This window comes from Onychostoma macrolepis, chromosome 22 (assembly GCF_012432095.1).
Source record: "Onychostoma macrolepis isolate SWU-2019 chromosome 22, ASM1243209v1, whole genome shotgun sequence".
NCBI classification, from domain to species: Eukaryota; Metazoa; Chordata; class Actinopteri; order Cypriniformes; family Cyprinidae; genus Onychostoma; species Onychostoma macrolepis.
Genome location: NC_081176.1, coordinates 21,467,803 through 21,486,190, shown reverse-complemented (window position 1 = coordinate 21,486,190; position 18,388 = coordinate 21,467,803). Strand labels below are relative to the sequence as shown.

General features: G+C 35.6%; 3 protein-coding genes across 3 annotated transcripts in view; 1 reads left to right on the top strand and 2 right to left on the bottom strand.

Annotated features, from left to right (window-relative positions):
- The window catches only part of cpamd8 (C3 and PZP like alpha-2-macroglobulin domain containing 8), a 36,252-nt gene extending 33,642 nt beyond the window's left edge, over positions 1–2,610 (bottom strand). The window contains exon 1 of the mRNA XM_058761300.1: positions 2,011–2,610. Within this exon, the coding sequence (XP_058617283.1) occupies positions 2,011–2,099 (89 nt within the window). The 5' untranslated portion in view covers positions 2,100–2,610. The remainder of the gene's footprint in view (positions 1–2,010) is intronic.
- A 1,607-nt stretch (positions 2,611–4,217) lies between these two features.
- On the top strand, positions 4,218–9,580 carry rex1bd (required for excision 1-B domain containing). The gene is made up of 5 exons (XM_058760497.1): positions 4,218–4,379; positions 5,046–5,128; positions 5,275–5,479; positions 5,945–6,033; positions 8,529–9,580. Exons 1-5 carry the CDS (start codon positions 4,377–4,379, stop codon positions 8,599–8,601), a joined length of 453 nt encoding a protein of 150 aa, XP_058616480.1. The 5' UTR covers positions 4,218–4,376; the 3' UTR covers positions 8,602–9,580.
- A 140-nt stretch (positions 9,581–9,720) lies between these two features.
- On the bottom strand, positions 9,721–17,951 carry crlf1b (cytokine receptor-like factor 1b). Its single transcript, XM_058760495.1, has 8 exons — positions 17,509–17,951; positions 16,147–16,425; positions 15,925–16,054; positions 15,666–15,832; positions 14,798–14,955; positions 13,325–13,493; positions 11,564–11,745; positions 9,721–10,983 (listed from the first exon to the last, which is right to left on the bottom strand). The coding sequence occupies exons 1-8, from the start codon at positions 17,636–17,638 to the stop codon at positions 10,960–10,962; spliced, it is 1,239 nt and encodes a 412-aa protein (XP_058616478.1). The 5' UTR covers positions 17,639–17,951; the 3' UTR covers positions 9,721–10,959.
- Between the last annotated feature and the right edge of the window lie 437 nt (positions 17,952–18,388).

Here is an 18,388-nt window from a genome sequence, read left to right as displayed (position 1 = left end):
TTGTCAAAATTATTTAATTTTGATTGGTTTTGTTTTTGATTTTGATGTGGGACAGTGACAGTTAAGGTTAAACAAAGCACAAACAATGCAAAAGCAGCAGTATTTCTGGTGCACTCATTGTTCAAATTTGCTTACACATTTTCATTAACTTCTACAAGTGAATTATATTAGTGGACTAATATAGGGAACAGTGAATGAGTGTATGGGGGGGCATTTTGGACACGCTTGATTTGCTGCAAATATTTTGAGCGAAAAAAGACTATTCAAAGAAGATACTGAACAGCAACATTGCCTTCGAATTGATTTTAGTTCAAACTGACAAATATTAGTTTTGATCTTTGCAGTGTTTAGACCATTTGTTGGCGATTTGTTTAAATGTTTGGTGTGTTGGCCTTTACTCTTAAAAGAAAGAGACGGGGCTGCATAAAACCCAGTTTTGGGGGTCAATGCAATTAAAACTAATAGGACTTTCTCAAAGACATGTCAAGACAAAGGTCAAGGCAATGTTGTTATACAATTAACCAACACTAACCTAATTCTGTAAGTGTTTTTCACCTCTTTTTAATCTAAGTTGTCTAGACTACTTGCACAAATCCAGTAACAAATTTGGTTCTTGTGACCTTAAACGATGAGAAACGTTTGGAAGGTGACTCTCTGACCCATTACATGCCCAAATAAACCCAGGCAGCTCAGTGTCCTTGAGTTTAATAGCATGCCTGAGTGTGAGATATCAGGTGGTTGGCATTACGGTTCAGCGAGGCCAGAAGCAATTTAAGTCTCAAGGCATGAGAAAATCCCTTTCAAGGCATCTACGTGGAATTGACTGCATTTGATCCTCACCTCCCTATCTTACAATACTCTCATGTGTGCGGTGGGCATAAAACTATTCAGTGTTTACACGATAGCACTATCTTATTGAAGGAAAGAACAGCTACTGGCTGACTCAAGAGAATGTAGCTCTTTGTCGGAGAGGGCAAGCTAGTTATTGACCTCTTTCTCTGGTGCTCGAAATACTTGGCACAACCACGTGTAACAGGTACGGACACTGGCACTGAGCTCTGCCCAGCTCTGGTATGAAGGATGAAATTTGTGGACGTCTACAGGTCTTGGGTCAATCAACCCAACAAGATTCCTGTAAACCAATCTTTAAGGGGTTTGAACAAGGTTCTTCTAGTCAACTTATTGTTTGATGTTGGAGATAATTAAAGAAATCTGGTTCCAGCATAAACAAAAATGATAAAACTCGGGCAACAACATTGCTATCAATGTAACATCAATAATATAAGAAATAAGAATAAATAAGAAAAATGAACCTAGTGTCCTACAAAAGAATCAGTGAAGAACCTTTATAAAGACCACAGTCTTCTAATATACCCTTGGGAAAGCGAACTGAATTGTATTCTTAAGAACGTGAGGAGAATAAATTGGGTTCAGCACATTTATCTCACTACAATAGCAGCATTAAACCTGAAAAATTGAGCTTCTTGATCATACCAACAGTGGGAAATCTGTGACTAAGACAATGACATAAACTTTAAATGCTTATTTATGAAACATAATGACCTGTTTTGAAAGAACATCTCTTAGGAGTTTGTTCATAACATAATGTCAGCTGTACCACCCTTTACAAAAATGTACCATGGTAACCATAGTTTCTATCAAAATAACAGACACTACAGTTACTGTTACAACAAAACTGTAGTATCTGATCCCATATTAGTTAACCATGATGTGTAACAGTAATAAATACATTGACTTTTTGGTAGCAATTACAGTTACCATAAACATTTGTAACGGATTACATGTTATTTGTTAGTAACACCCACGCACATCAACAGCAGCTGTGCAGCTGAGTTTATTTGTTGTTGCACAAGGAAACATTTCCACAGGCGAGCGACAAACTACCGAGGATGCCGTTATCACCTGACTGAAGTCTTTTCTAGACATGCATGCTTGAAATGAAAAAGCGGTTCGGTATCATTCATGAAAGAGCGCTACAAACATACTTACTGTCTTTCTTGTGAATGAACTCCACTCATTACACACATGAACACAGTCCACAGAGTCCAGGATTTGTGGTGCACATGTAACCCTCTCATTTTGTCCCTCGTTTGTTTTGTGTTGAGTTTCTCCGGGGTGTATTCCACAAATATTCTTACAACTTCTAGTGCAAACTCAAGTATCCACGAGGGGAAAGCACGAGTCTCCGGTGCAGCGCGTGCAACGTTTTTTATCCCAATTGCCAATGTTGCGTCCGTGCAACTGATTATTTGAACTCCTCTCCACACGTAAAGACAATCCCTCTTGGCGTGCAGTATTTATCCGCCTTAGTTCCGATTGCTCATATTTCAGCATTAAAACTTATCTCCATCCACCCCACCCCTTGTGTAGCACGGTATTTAATGCACATCAGATCCAGTGAGCTGCGCTCCACAGGCTGTAATGTAACCGGGGCAGTCTGCTTTTGCCCCTTTGAACTTTCCAGGCTTTTGTCTCATTCAGTGGTGTGTCGGAACAAGTCTACAGAGCCTCCTCTGAGCTAGTAGAGACAAGACTGCACTGCCCCTGCAACGCCGCCTGGAAGCTCTACAGGTCCGGTTGAATGAGACCGAAAAGATCCGAATCCTTTAGTCGGTTATGTTTAGCGACATGCATTAATTTAATGCATATGATTAATATAATTCATTTTAATCATGTAACCTAAATATTATTTAACTGAGTCGTTTCTGACATGCATATTGACATAATAAAAGTATGGCTTTAAAATATAAAACTTGAACCTAATGTGAATTCATTTTGATATGGAAGCGCAATAAAGGTTTTAGTATAATATAGGGCACTGGCACCCCCTAGTGGTCCTTTAGCACGAGGCATTTAATATTAGCGCGTTGTGTTCATAAGAACGTTTTATAATAAATTATAGTTTTATAATTTTTTTAAGATACTGAATGGATTGAAAGCAGTATTTACGTTACTATATTAGAAAATCGATTACATTGCTTCATTATAGAGAAAATATACATATTGCGAATAAGAATATAAATTTAATATTACTATAAATATTCATATTTTATATGATTTTAAGAAATTATTTTTTATTATTATGAACATTATATCAACCAATAAAAAGCAGTTACAATACAAAAATACAAAATAATAATAATAATAATTAAAAAGAAAATTAAATGTAATATATATATATATATATACAATGACAAAACAAAGAAATTACTAGACAGGGGTATAAAATTAAACAAAACACATTACATTCAAAGGAAAAGATTAAACAGCTTACAAATTCCAACTGTTTTTAAAGCTTTATTACATGAATTAGAAATAGTCCCAAAGTAATGCTGTATTTCAGTAAGTAAGTACATTTTGTTTTTCTGTAAAAGCACCTTTTTTTGAATTAACAAATCCAAACAAAACATTTTCCCAAAGTAAAGAAAAATCTTTGTCAATATTTTTAATAACAAATAAGGAGAGGTCTTTACACAACAATTTAGGGTAATGGCAGTGGCAAAATAAATGCACTATAGACTAGTCTCGGGGTGCTGTTTGTATCAATATCTTTTTTATATTTCTTTAAGAAAGTATTGACAGGATATATACGATGGATAGTTCGAAAGGAAACTTCTTTCATAATTAAGTATCTATTTGGAATCAGCCAAACATTCCTCCAGACAATATCAGAGACAAAAACATTCCAATAAAACATAACATTTGGAACTGATACAAAATTATTAAGAAATAACAAACTTATTGATATATTAGAAGAAGAGGCAGAAAAGCACTGTTTTCCTACCACTGAAATAGTAGGAACTAGAGAAGGTAAAATAGAGGGATAGGGGGTCTAATAACTCCAGATGGTATGGCATCAAAAACAATAGCAAATTCTTTAGGGGTAACAAATGGGAATATTAGAATGACAAAGAAATTCTTTATAATTTACTAAGTGGCCATTTTCATTAAACAACTGATTAACGAGTAAAATATCTGCCTCAAACCCTGAAAAATTTATTTTAAGGTAAGTGGTTGCAAACAATTTATTTTAGCTACATTTAAATAAACAAATTTAGCTGACTAAATTTCAGCATTTTTTTTTTATTTAAATGTAGCTAAAATAGCTTAAAATAAATAGTTTGCAACTACTTACCTTAAAAAAAAAAGTAGTATCATTTTTTTCAGTGAACCAAGGTTTCGTCCCAGCACGTAAGCGTTGAGGTGACGTCGCATGACGTTGTATTACGTCGCGAACCCAAACAGGAAGTGAGTGCGCGCGTGCGCGTGCGCGCGCTGCGGGACTGAACGAAACATACACATGCTGCTGGTCAGAAGATATATCTGCCAAGCTACGAAAACACAGTTTTAGCAACATGGTAAGTTAGTTTTAACTCAGGTTGTATCATATAATCACATTTAGGAATATTAAATGAATAGAAATATATACAACGTAGCGAATTTGCTAAAGCTAGTCTATACAGAAGTGTAAGGACCAATTCTCACTACTAACTAGTTGCATATTAGCCTGTCTATTATTAACATATTGGCTGTTTATTAGTGCTTATAAAACACATATTCTGCCTGACCATAATCTACATCCCTAATCCTACCCAATACCTAAATTTACCTAAGTTACCTTACTAACTATTAATAAGCTGTCAATTAGGAGTTTATTGAGGAAAAAAAATCGTAGTTAATGGTTCTTACTCATTTAAAACACAATAAACTGTAATATGCTCCCTTATTCTTTAATATATTTTAATATGTACAAGTCAGAATAAGCATGTTGTTTGAATTTTTACATAAATATTGTGTTACACTGAATGACAATGTAACATTATTTAAACCAAATTTTGACATTTTATTCTCCAAAAACTTATTTGAAACCTTAAAAGTAGGCACTTCACTTACTTTATATATATATATATATATATATATATATATATATATATATATATATACTGCAATGGAATCATATTGTTCTTAGTCTTTTTGATGTTTGTGACTTCTGTGTCTATTCTTTTTTTTTTCTTTTTTAAAAGGCACCTACAGATTTCAAACATTTGGTCAGAAGATTTTATGTACTTCAAGCTGAGCGTGTGGAAGCATACAAGCTATTTGAGGAGTCAGTTTATTTTTATCTATCTGTCTATCTTTCTATCTGTCTGTCTATCTATCTATCTGTCTGTCTGTCTGTCTGTCTGTCTGTCTATCTATTATCTGTCTGTCTGAGGTTATTTGAGGTAAATACAGTTGTTGTTTTTTTCTCAGGGGTCATGAGGCGTACTTAAGGACGGGGCCCCACTATGACTTCGAGCACTACAAACAGCTGGTACATGAGATAACGAAAGCATTCTGCGGCATTTCCAAAGAGGTTCTGCAGATTAAAGAGCAGCTGCACCAAGACTTTGACCGGCCCGACCTCTCCGAACACATTGACAAACTGCAGATTAAAGAGAAGGAGAAACTAGAGCTGGTGGGCACTGTATTGTTTTTAAAAATGTTTGGCTAATACGACACAATATGCACTGCACACAGATTTTATCAAAAATAAATCATTCTAATTTGATTTTATTCCAAATTTGATAAAATAATGAGTGAACCATGAGATTAAACATTGAAGCTGCAAAATACTTCAAGTTAATTCATCAGGTTGGACATGAAAAGTTTAGTGCATTGCATTATGGGATACAGCATTTCAGGCAGTGTGCTGTGTCATTAAGATATTTTAAAGGAATGTTAGGATGTGCACTCTCAAGCATATTTAGTTAGAAAGGTGATTAGTTAAACATTTCAGTCCTGCATAACTTAAATTAGCTTGTTAAATGATTTTTCTCCTCCCTTCTTTATGTATAAGACTGAAACAGTATTGAACCAAATGTGTATGTTCTGTAATTGGTTACGGTATTCTTAATGTGTATCTATATTTATGACCTTGCAGACAGCTAAGTTACAGTTGGCCAAGCAGAATGCCCAGGATCACCCAGAAGATGAGGATTTCCAAGAGAAAGTCCGTGAGATCAAACAGGAGTAAGTGCAACCATGTACAGATGTTTTGCATATTTTTAAAAATATTTTATTTAATATTGTAATTTATATTTAATTAAATGCATTACTTTATATATTATATTCATTAGTAATCATGTGTAAAATTTAATATATATATATATATATATATATATATATATATATATATATACACAGGTGCTGGTCATATAATTAGAATATCATCAAAAAGTTGATTTATTTCACTAATTCCATTCAAAAAGTGAAACTTGTATATTATATTCATTCATTACACACATACTGATATATTTCAAATGTTTATTTTGTTTAATTTTGATGATTATAACTGACAACTAAGGAAAATCCCAAATTCAGTATCTCAGAAAATTAGAATATCACTTAAGACCAATACAAAGAAAGGATTTTTAGAAATCTTGGCCAACTGAAAAGTATGAACATGAAAAGTATGAGCAGGTCCAGCACTCAATACTTAATTGGGGCTCCTTTTGCCTGAATTACTGCAGCAATGCGGCGTGGCATGGAGTCGATCAGTCTGTGGCACTGCTCAGGTGTTATGAGAGCCCAGGATGCTCTGATAGTGGCCTTCAGCTCTTCTGCATTGTTGGGTCTGGCATATCGCATCTTCCTCTTCACAATACCCCATAGATTTTCTATGGGGTTAAGGTCAGGCGAGTTTGCTGGCCAATTAAGAACAGGGATACCATGGTCCTTAAACCAGATGGTTGCTTTGGCACTGTGCGCAGGTGCCAAGTCCTGTTGGAAAATGAAATCTGCATCTCCATAAAGTTGGTCAGCAGCAGGAAGCGTGAAGTGCTCTAAAACTTCCTGGTATATATGGCTGCGTTGACCTTGGACCTCAGAAAACACAGTGGACCAACACCAGCATCACTGACTGTGGAAACTTTACACTGGACCTCAAGCAACGTGGATTGTGTGCCTCTCCTCTCTTCCTCCAGACTCTGGGACCCTGATTTCCAAAGGAAATGCAAAATTTACTTTCATCAGAGAACATAACTTTGGACCACTCAGCAGCAGTCCAGTCCTTTTTGTCTTTAGCCCAGGCGAGACGCTTCTGACGCTGTCTGTTGTTCAAGAGTGGCTCGACACAAGGAATGCGACAGCTGAAACCCATGTCTTGCATACGTCTGTGCGTAGTGGTTCTTGTAGCACTGACTCCAGCTGCAGTCCACTCTTTGTGAATCTCCCCTACATTTTTGAATGGGTTTTGTTTCACAATCCTCTCCAGGGTGCAGTTATCCCTATTGCTTGTACACCTTTTTTCTACCACATCTTTTCCTTCCCTTCGCCTCTCTATTAATGTGCTTGGACACAGAGCTCTGTGAACAGCCAGCCTCTTTTGCAATGACCTTTTGTGTCTTGCCCTCTTGTGCAACGTGTCAATGGTTGTCTTTTGGACAACTGTCAAGTCAGCAGTCTTCCCCATGATTGTGCAGCCTACAGAACTAGACTGAGAGACCATTTAAAGGCCTTTGCAGGTGTTTTGAATTAATTAGCTGATCAGAGGTGTCTTCAATATTGAACCTTTTCACAATATTCTAATTTTCTGAGATACTGAATTTGGGATTTGCCTTAGTTGTCAGTTATAATCATCAAAATTAAAAGAAATAAACATTTGAAATATATCAGTCTGTGTATAATGAATGAATATACAAGTTTCACTTTTTGAATGGAATTAGTGAAATAAATCAGCTTTCTGATGATATTCTAATTACATGACCAGCACCTGTATATACACATACATACATACATACATACATACACACACACACACACACACACATATATATATATATATATATATATATATATATATATATATATATATATAATTTACACATACCCACAAGTGGGACTATAAAATATATATACAAATATATATATATATATATATATATATAAAATATATACACACATCAACTATAAAAATAGAAAGTATTTATTAATTATGCTTTAAATGTTTAGCTGTTTGTTTCTTGCATATTAGTGACAAAAAGTTAATTAATTAATAAAAAAATGAACAGCAGTAAGTGCATGTTTTTCCTACACACCTGACAATGACGAATAAATTGAGAAAAACTACTTAGAACACAACTGTATTGTTATTTATTTATTTTTTGCATATTTTAAAAATGTAATTTAGTATTAATTTGCCATTTATTTTAATTAGTTTTATATATATAATTTGTAATTTACTTGTATTTTAATGACTTAATATATATTGTATCACTGTAATTCATTACTTTTATATAGAATATAATTTATATGTTATAGAATATCATTTAAATTATTTAAATGTTAAGAAAGTATTTATTAATTAGGCTATTCTCTATATTTATCACTACATATATCACTGTTGTAATGTTTCATCCTGGTTTTGAAGTACAATACTTGGTATATTCATGTTAATGGTTAAAACCTATTGTTCTTCTAAACCTCAGAATGAAAAAACTCTTTCTGTTTCTTTCTATCTCTATCAGTATCATAAAGAATACAGCCGCTTTAAGTGAGATTCTGCAAGACTTCAAGTATGACTCAGAGGAGCCGGAGTGAGATTCAGTCAGTCTCAGGAGACAGAGATGGATTCAGATCCTCTATGAACTTTCCTTTCTAATGAAGAGTCATCTAAGGTATCGATCGCGGTCTCAGGCGTTGCATAGACAGAGTGCATTGCTGCTGCTGATGCAGGCTTTGCAATGCATATTTTTATTAAAGAGAGTGTGGCATCTTTTATTTCATTATTTTTTTATACATTTAGAATAGCTTATGACGTTTTGTTTGCTAAACCAACACAATGTTCATTATTTTAAAGCATATATCTGTTCATTCTGAATGTAAATAGCGTTTTATTATGTGCATAATAATAATATTCAGCAAAAGCTAATGTGTTAGAAAATGTATGAACATTCCTTAAATATTTTGAGGACGTTTATACAGACAAAACTATTTATACATAATGATACAGTATTTACATGATGTTTTTGAACACAGAGGACAAACAAATTGCAAATTGCATTTCAAATACCAATTTAAACTTGTGCGTTTAACAATTAAAGGGACAATGCACTAAAATGAAAAGTTTGTCATTATTTACTCACCCTCATTTCACTCCATACCTGTATGAGTTTATTTCTTATGTGCTTCAAAAAGGACCATAAAGTGGTCCATGTGACTTTATTCAGCCTTCTGAAGCCATATGATAAGGTGAATTGGATCATTTAGTTAAATGAACTCAAGATTTGTGAATTAATTATTCAGATAGGCTCATTAACTGGAACAGCTCATTCAAAAGATGAGCTTTAGGACTGATATCATGGTTTTCAGTAAATAACTCAAATTTCAATGTGTTTGTCACACAAAACTATCATACGACTTCAAAAGACTTGGAATATAAAGCACCAGTCAGATTTACTTTTATTGTGCTTTTGTTCATTTTAGAACTATCCCTTTAAGAGACAAATATTTAAATGATCTTATTTTGTTGCTTCCGAATTCTCACTTTTAGGAAATACATTAAATTTTGTTTGCAAAATCTATGTGTAATCTGTCAGTTTTTGTCATTTTCAATCCACTCGTGTGTCTGCGAATGTCAGCAAGATGTAAATGTTTTTTTTTTGAATGACAGGTCAATGAGAATTTGAAAATCTCCTTTAATGAAATTAATAAAACATTCCAAATCTTCTGAAGCAATATGATAGTTTTGTGTCAGAAACAGTTAATCAGTGGAGTCAATAGAACTCAGGATTCATGAACGAATCGTTCAGATAAGTTTCATTTATTTATTACATCACTAGCTCTCTCATGAACTAGATTTAGGGGAGATGACATGTTTTTCAGTGAACAATGACTTAAAGGAATAGTTGAAAATGAAAATTCTGTCATTAATTACTCACCCTCATGTCGTTCCAAACTTGTAAGACCTTCATTCATCTTCGGAGCACAAATTAAGATATTTTTGATGAATTTTCGAGAGCTCTCTGACCCTCCATAGACATCAAGTGTCCTTACACGATCAAGGCTCAGAAACATAGCAAGGAGATCGTTAAAATAATCCATGTGACATCAGGGGTTCAACCGTAATGTTATAAAGCTACAAGATTACTTCTTGTGCGCAAAGAAAACAAAAATAACGACTTTATTCAACAATTCGTCTCCTCTGTGTCACCTCGGCGCCATTTTGGAGAGTATCACATACGTAAACAAGATGAACGAAGGTCTTACAGGTTTGCAACGACATGAGGGTGAGTAATTAATGACAGAATTTTCATTTTTGAGTGAACTATCCCTTTAAATTTAAATCTGTTTGTTCCACAAAAAAATCATATGACTTCAGAAGACTTGGAATATAGCAACAAATGGACAATTTTATGATACTTTTACAGTGCTTTTGTTCATTCTGGAGCTTGGCAGCATCAGTCCTCATTTACTTTTTTAGTAAAAAGTATCACTTTAAGAGATTAATATTTAAATGCTCGTTTTTTTTGTTGTTGTTGCTTATGAATTCTCACTCTTAGCAAATTAAATTTAGTTAGTAAAATCTGTCCATTTCAAACCACTTGTTAAGTTGCAAAGGTCCTTTTTTTGGAAGGTCAATAAGAATGAGAGAATCCCCCATTATCTCCTTTTTTTCAAACATTTTATACTCTCTCTCTCGTAATTTGGAGTCTTACTTTATGTTTTAATGCCCTTATAAATTACATGTCTGAGACAAAAGCGCGCTTCCTTTGACGTATTTGATGGGGACTACAGCAGGAGGCAAACAGTAGATCATGTCGCCAAACGACAGGCTTCTTGCAGATCCCTTCGGAGAGTCTTGGCTCATTCAAATGAAAGTCCCAAGCACTGGAGAGTGATAAAAACCTTGTCGTCGCAGGCCCCCGCAAACTCTCCCAAGCCTTCTTTAGAGTTTCACTATGATTTACCGCTTTGTAGTACCTGAAAGGCAAGACAATGGCATTTACAAGTGAATGTGATGAGTTGATATATGGGGACAGAGAAGCGTAATTGGTACCAGCCATTCTTGTGGCAGTTACATCGTGTTCTTCAAAGGACAGTGTGACTAATGAAGCGACCTAAGTTTCCCAACAGTCGTCAGTGCCAAAGCAACAGTAACCACTGAATCGGTTCAGAGAGCGTGCAGCGGATGTCGGTTAGCGTTCGAGAACGCCACACAAGACTTCTCGGGCTCGGTTGGTTCGCAGCTGAAGCTTTGCTGCACAGTCTAACCTAAAAGGAATTTATTAGCATTCCGGCTGATTACTTTGAGTGGCTGTTTCCTCTCTGTTGTGGTAACGTCTGAAGATTATATGATACTTCGCTATTAGTAAACGCAATCAAATGTGAGCCTATTGATCAAAAGAATAAACAGATCTTTTGGTTCTCTTTTTTGTGGGTCACATAAAACCGCAAAATGCTTCTTTTTTTTTCACACAGGCATTATATCATGTGTGCCAACAGTAATGATTTGTTGTCTTGATATGTGTCGCATAAGGAGGTACGCTTTGTCCTTACTGACCTGGTCGTGTGTTTTCTGGGCTTTCTGCAGCCAGACGCGCCATTGGTCGTAGAGTTTGATGCTGACGTCCGTACAGCCGTAAGAGTGTTTGCGCATCCAGCCGAAAAACTGCTTGAGCTCCTTTCGTAGCGTTGAATTGTGCTCGCTGGGCTTCGAATCGCACGAGCCAATATGTGACCTGTCTGTTTGGGAAATGACAATGCATTAATGTGATGAGTTTTTGGTGAGAAATGACACAAATTGTAACTGTAAATATTGGTGGCAAATTCAGACATAAAATACTCGGTATATATATACTAGGACTGGGCAATTATAAAAATGTGTTTACTATATATAACCTAATATGTATGAATTCACTTGAATTGTTTTAGATTTTAGTGTTTTATTTTGAAGTTAATTAGAAAAGTCTGTACATAATTTTAATATTGGTCATTTATCAGCCAAAAAAAGAAAATAATCATCATCCTATCGGTAACAGTCTGAATTTTTGTATTGGCGAATCCTTAATCTCAATATTTATTCTGTCGATTCTTTTTAAAAAATGTTAATATTTTTACATTATAATGTAATATCTGAAAAATAACACATCTTTGACTGATGACGCAAGTTAATTACGTTTGGAAGAATTTTTTATATTATATATTATTGTAGCTTTTAATAACATTTTAATAATTAACTTTTTAATTTAAGATTTAGACATTTTGGTTATGTGCTGTTATTTTAGTTTTTGTTTTTAATATTTCTATTTAGCCTTAGTTTTAGTCATTTTAGCACTTAAACTTAATTTACTTCAGTTTGTTGCCAAAACTACATTGCTGTTTTTTTGTTTTTCAACTAATATTTACATTTTATTTTATTTTACTTCAGCTGTACTTCAATTAAAGAAAATGATATTTAATTGTTTTAGTTTTAGTTAGCAATATCAACAATATAGTTTGGGATTGATTCATTCTTTGAACTGATTCACGAAAGTAAATTGAAATTAGTGGTGAGACAAAGATTGTGAAACTAGTCTAATGACACACTGTTTATAGGAAACTTAAAGGCGATATCCACAACATTGCATAATTTTAAGTCAATAGCAATATTGTGTATAATGTGTAAGTACATCGTGATTCTTCAATTTTGATTCTGACACCCAGCTCTATGCAGTACCCATTATTTGATTTCATTAAATTAGTATCTACATATTTTCAATGCGAATCATCAGATAAATGCATTTGTAAGACATTTGTTAAATTCAACCCCAGTTGCTTAAATGCTGTCGATTGTACAGTGTTGCCCTGAGCGATGTGCACATATCCATGAATAATAGGCTATTTACCAGCTCTCTGCTAATGAGCTCCAAAGCATTAAACACAGAATGCAGGACGGGGAGTTCAGACTTGCCATAACTCATATTGCTTGGCATAAAACAGAGCTTAATAACATCCTCTTTTTAATGCAAGACATGTAACGTCATTTCTTACGAACCGAATCTGTTTCCACTAAGTTTCAGGTCGACCGCCTCTTTAATCTGAACATGCTCTAAAGACGTTTTTAATTTATCAATCTAAAAAAAGCCCAAAGAATTCATCGGTTGTCCCCTTAAGCGCTCTGACATTTTGCTGAAGTCTTTTGAATCTACTTGTGAGAGATCTCTATCAAGTAGCTTGATGTTTTTTCAGTGTTTACATATGGTTTGAATCTAATTAGCTTGTGATGCAGAAGCCTAATGTGAAGTAAAGGGACACTGCATTATTACGTTTTGATGAAACTTACCAATGCCAGGTGTCGACGCGGCAGTCGAGTGGCTCCAGTCGCTCCAAATACCTGCTTTCTTTGAGCCGTAGATGCCTATCGGGTTGCAGCGTACCTGGACAAAATACACTGTACCGGCCCTGAGACCTGCTAACCGACAAGACGTCTGGTTCCCAGCATCATCTATGACCTCAGGAGAAATAGAAAATAAAAACTAAGAATAATCTAAGTATGTGCACCAGACATTATATTGGGGAAAGCTGTTCACCCAAAAGTGTAAACTCTGTCTTTTTTCCCCACCTTCATGTCACTCCAGACCTGTAAAAGTTATACAGGTTTGGAACAACATCGTAATAGTGGTCCATAGGACTAGTGCACTATATTCCAACCATTCTGAAACCATACGACAAGTTTCTGAAAAGAAAGAGTGAAATTATAGCTGATAATCTTCCCCTCCAGTGAGATGTTAACTGCTGGATCCTAGCGTCAGTGAGTTGAATGTGAGAACTGGATTAGTCAGTTAATAAATGAATCATTCAGTCAATCAAAAAAGCTATCAAATTAGTTCAAAAGACTTAGAATATAGCACACAAGTCGTATGGACTACCTTTATGAGGCAGGAGATCATTTTGGGAATAGGTTAAGAAAGGAGTGGCCAGGAGATTCCTTAAAAATTCTCATTTTGTGTTCCACAGAACAAAGAAACTTGTGTAAAATCACACGAGGCTGATTAAACATTAACAGAATGTTCATTTTGGGGTGAATTGTTCCTTTAAATTTTGCTCCTGGAGGACCACTTTCCTGCAATATCTTAGAATTTGGCTCCAATATACAGTACCTCCTTGGAAGTTTCTAATGATCTTGAAGACCTTGATTAACTGGTTCAGGTGTGTTTAATTAGGACTGGAGCTAAACTCTGCTGGATGGTGGTCCTCCAGGATCAGGATTGGGCACCCCTGCTCTTTTGGACTAAACCAGGGGTGGCAAATCCTGCTCTGTACTCTTGAAAATAAAGGTTCTTTATTGGTATCTATGGTTCTATGAAGAACCTTTAACATCTAGTGATGTTCACAGCGAAGCCATTGAAGAACCGTTTTTGGTTTCCCAACGAACCTTTCAGTGAACAGTGAATTTTTTTTCTTAGTGTGAAGAACATTTTAAAAATCTAACAAACCTTTTTACATAAAAAAAAAAAAAAAACCTTTGTGCAATGACAGAAGAACCATTTTGGGTTTCCAAAGAATTCTGTTCATTGAAAGGTTCTTTGGAAACCCAGAATGATTCCTCTGTCATTGCTGTGAAGACCCTTTTTTGGAACCTTTGTTTTTAAGAGTGTTTAGCTCCAAAAACCAATTAAACACCTGAACCAGCTACTCAAGGTCTTCAAGATCTCCAGACAGGTGTTTTGGGGCAGATTGTAACCAAACTCTACAGGACATTGGCCCTCAAAGAGCAGGATTTGCACTCGCCTGGACTAAACCATTCCAGCCATACCTTCCATTCGTCGCTCTCCTCCACACGGTATCGTATCTGATACTTGGCCTGAAACAGGTAGTCTTTCAGGGCAGGAGGATTGTCCCAACATACACTTAACTGATCTTCCAGATCTCCAACGCGGCTCACAAGGACATCAGGAGGCGGATCTGTAGTTACTGAAAGGAATATTTCACAACGTCAAACATGTACAAAAGTCATTTTCAGAACCCAATAAAAGTTGGTAACCGTTAAACAAATCTTCCTTTCACTTCAAAGACTAACTGCTTGTAATTGAATCTCCCAATAAACCTTCATCGACGCTCATTAGCTAGATGATATTTTGCCGTAACTACGGCAATCTCCCGTTTCCATTGTTGTTTGAAATGGACGTGCTCCACTGCCATGTTTTTTAATCAAGCTTGCCTTTAGGGCAAAGCCAATCATGGAGCATTCCAGAGCTTATTGTTTCAGAAGATGAGGAAATGAGGCCTTAAAGATGTAGTAATGTAATATCTTCGCTTTCCTCAGCAAAATGTGCTGATTGATGGATGTAGTTTAATTGTGATTAATTCGATTAATGCATTGGTATGTCAAATAAGTCATTTGATTTAAAATTTTAACCAATTGCCAACAGACTTTCAGCTGCCCATTGACCTTTAAAGTACTATTTTCACGAGTTGCCTTTTGGAAACATTTCAGCTGTTGGAAAGTGTTTTTACAATCTGTAAAAATCTTTTCTAGCAGACGAGTGTGTGCGCACCATATGCGAGACGTTCAGATGGTTTTGTGCATTTATGTGCAAGTTGGTAAGCATGACGTTATCCCAAGTCACCTTGATCTCAACCTCAATTTTTCCACCAAACTAGCATATTTTAGACTTACTTACCTACATCTAAAATGTCTAAGGTGATGACATCAGAAGAGGCAGAGCCGAGCTGATTGGACGCCTCCACCCAAACTTCATATGGTGTAAAAATGGCAAGGTCGCGAGGAACGTAGCATGTATATGGCTGTCCTGTGTAGTCCTCACAGTCTTTCTCTTTACCGTACCATCTAGATGGTTATTAAAATGGAAGAGTTGCATGTTAAAAGGGATTCTTGCAAAGCAGGTGTTGGTATAAAGTTTTTTGGTGTCAAAATCTCACTTTAGTTTGTACTTGAGGATGTATTTGGTGTTGATGAATGTCTCTCCTTGACTTCCCGGCCTCCATCTGCAGCTGAGATCCTTGGTGTTTCGTGACCAACATGTCAGGTTGACAGGTTTCTCAGGGGGCGCTATATGTCAAATTAAAATAAAAAGAAGAGGACAGCATGAATATTCAAAAACACATGGCAAAAAAATAAGCTGGAAGTGTTCACAAACTCACAGCCAACATAAAGACATGATCCAGCCAACACTTCTCCATTGCTTCGGTGGCAAACCAGGTTGTCTCCTGACTGCTGCAAGGAGCCATTGAGTTGATGAAGTGTGACGCTGGATTCGGTTGGGCTAAGGACCTTATAAGTGTTTCTAGCCAAGCGTTTTCCATTCAGTGTCCAGTACAAGGATCTAGCTGTTATTTCCAGCTCGGCGCTAATGGTGCACACCGCAGTCAAGCTCGAGCCGATGTGAAGCACTGGATCCTGGGGGGATATGACAGCCAAGTCTGGAGGTCAGAAGAAGAGGAGACTTCATGATTCCAGCAATTTTACAACTGGATTTATGACCGCAGTGGGAAAGGTCATTTTTCAGCAACTTAAGTGGTTTTCCATCTTGTAAATATTCGTCTTGTGTGTCCGCAGAGCTCATATTTATTCATGTTTAAGACAAATGTACAGAGGGAACGATGGCTGGATTTGAAGAGCTACTACTGGCCTTCGGGGAAACCGAGTGTTGATGCAGATCATTTCTGCTCCTGGTGGGAGGCGGACAAACTCTTTAACATGTGCCATTGGACACTAAGAAACACTGAAGAGTTGGGAAACAAGACTGAATAATTAATGTATAAATGTATAGGTAATGTACTTGTTAGGAAAGACTTACCTTATTGGACGCTTTTACTCCTTTAACATTGTTTGGAAAAACTGACCAGTGAATAAACAATTCTATTCACAACCATTTTCAATTATGTAAACAGTTTTCATCTCTTCTAGCGGAAGGATGGTAAATTAATGAATTAGCTTTTTAAATAAATCAATTTGTGTCCTTGATAATCTTATCATGTAGTGACTGTTTCATAAAAACAATATTGCACTCCAAGACTAGCTATTTTTGTCAATACCACGACTTCTTTTACATTAGGTTTTTCTGTTTATTGATACACAGTTATTATCCTATTGTAGATATTTTAGTCTTAATATAGCATGTCTTTACACACTTTTGCATTAATTTCCATTAGTTTCTTCCAAATGCAAGTTATTATTAGTGCTGTAAGCGATCATTATAAGGTCGCCGTTAAACAGTATGAGAAGTTTTCAGAACATTTCTGTCATTGTTTTTTTTCTTTTGAAGAAAGTCATCGCTAATGACAAGTTACCAGTTAAAATTAATAAATCTTTCTTAACTGTTGAATTTTACCGTAAACTAAGACGAATACGACCTCTAAATTGACATAAACGTGAGTAGAGATGAAAATGAGAACATAAACACCTCCAACAAGACCTTTAAATAAAAATGAGAAGTTTGTAGACATCTACTCAAATAACTTTACTTCAAATTAAACTTCAAATACACTTGAAATTGTACTTACGTGCTGCGAGCGCATATGGAAGAAGCGCAACAAAAAACAACATGATGACTAAAATTGTCATTTGTCTGCCGCGCGCGCTCTCAAATCGATTCTTGTCATGCTGATGGGAGCGCGCGCACGCATAATCCATTCTCCTTCACATAAATTGCTGAAAATGAAAAGCCTCAATCACCAGAAAGCTTCGTAAAAATCATTGCTGGTTCTGGAAAGCACCATTATGCGGAGAGGACGCTCAGATTCACCTTCACTCTCAATTTTGGAGAAGAATCAATATAGCGCACGCCTCAAAAGCTGAAAAAGTTGATTCTTCTGAAGCTCCTCCCATGTCTTACCACACAGCCACAAGTCATTATTAGTCGCGCATCTGCAGCCCGTGTTTTCTTTTGTTTGTTTCTTTCTTTCTTTTTTTTTTTTTTTGTATACTAAGTTGGCCACGACAGAAAATAATGAAACAAACCCTTCCCAAAATCCTTCCTTTTTGTATTTGTCTGCTGTTCCTCACGTAGGAACAGATGTAGGCTACATCTAAAGTTTGTCCAATAACACAAGATTAATTTTTGTCTACATCGCATAGTTTATAATGGTCTGTTTTGTGCAATGCAGCTCCACACCCAGTGCTACTTTACAACGAATTGTGTAAAACCTGAATAGTTAGAACACACTATAATTTAGAGATTATTTCATTCGTTGGTAACACTTTACAATAAGGTGTCATTTGTTAACATTAGTTAATGTATTAACTAACATGAACACGCAATGAACAATGCATTTATTAAGTTAGTTAATGAAAATACAGTTGTTCATTGTTTATTCATGTTAGTACACAGTGCATTAACTAATGTTAACAAACAACGTATGATTTTAATAATGCATTAGTAAA

Bases quoted from the DNA above. Each gene is read 5' to 3' on its own strand.
- rex1bd (XM_058760497.1), top strand. The intron at 5,129-5,274 runs GTCAGTTTATTT...TTTTTTTCTCAG, and splicing joins GCATACAAGCTATTTGAGGA to GGGTCATGAGGCGTACTTAA. The intron at 5,480-5,944 runs GTGGGCACTGTA...ATGACCTTGCAG, and splicing joins AGAAGGAGAAACTAGAGCTG to ACAGCTAAGTTACAGTTGGC.
- crlf1b (XM_058760495.1), bottom strand. From the start codon at position 17,638: ATGGATTATGCGTGCGCGCGCTCCCATCAGCATGACAAGAATCGATTT. The intron at 16,055-16,146 runs GTGAGTTTGTGA...TTTGACATATAG, and splicing joins ATCATGTCTTTATGTTGGCT to CGCCCCCTGAGAAACCTGTC. The intron at 13,494-14,797 runs GTATGGCTGGAA...ATTTCTCCTGAG, and splicing joins AGGAGAGCGACGAATGGAAG to GTCATAGATGATGCTGGGAA.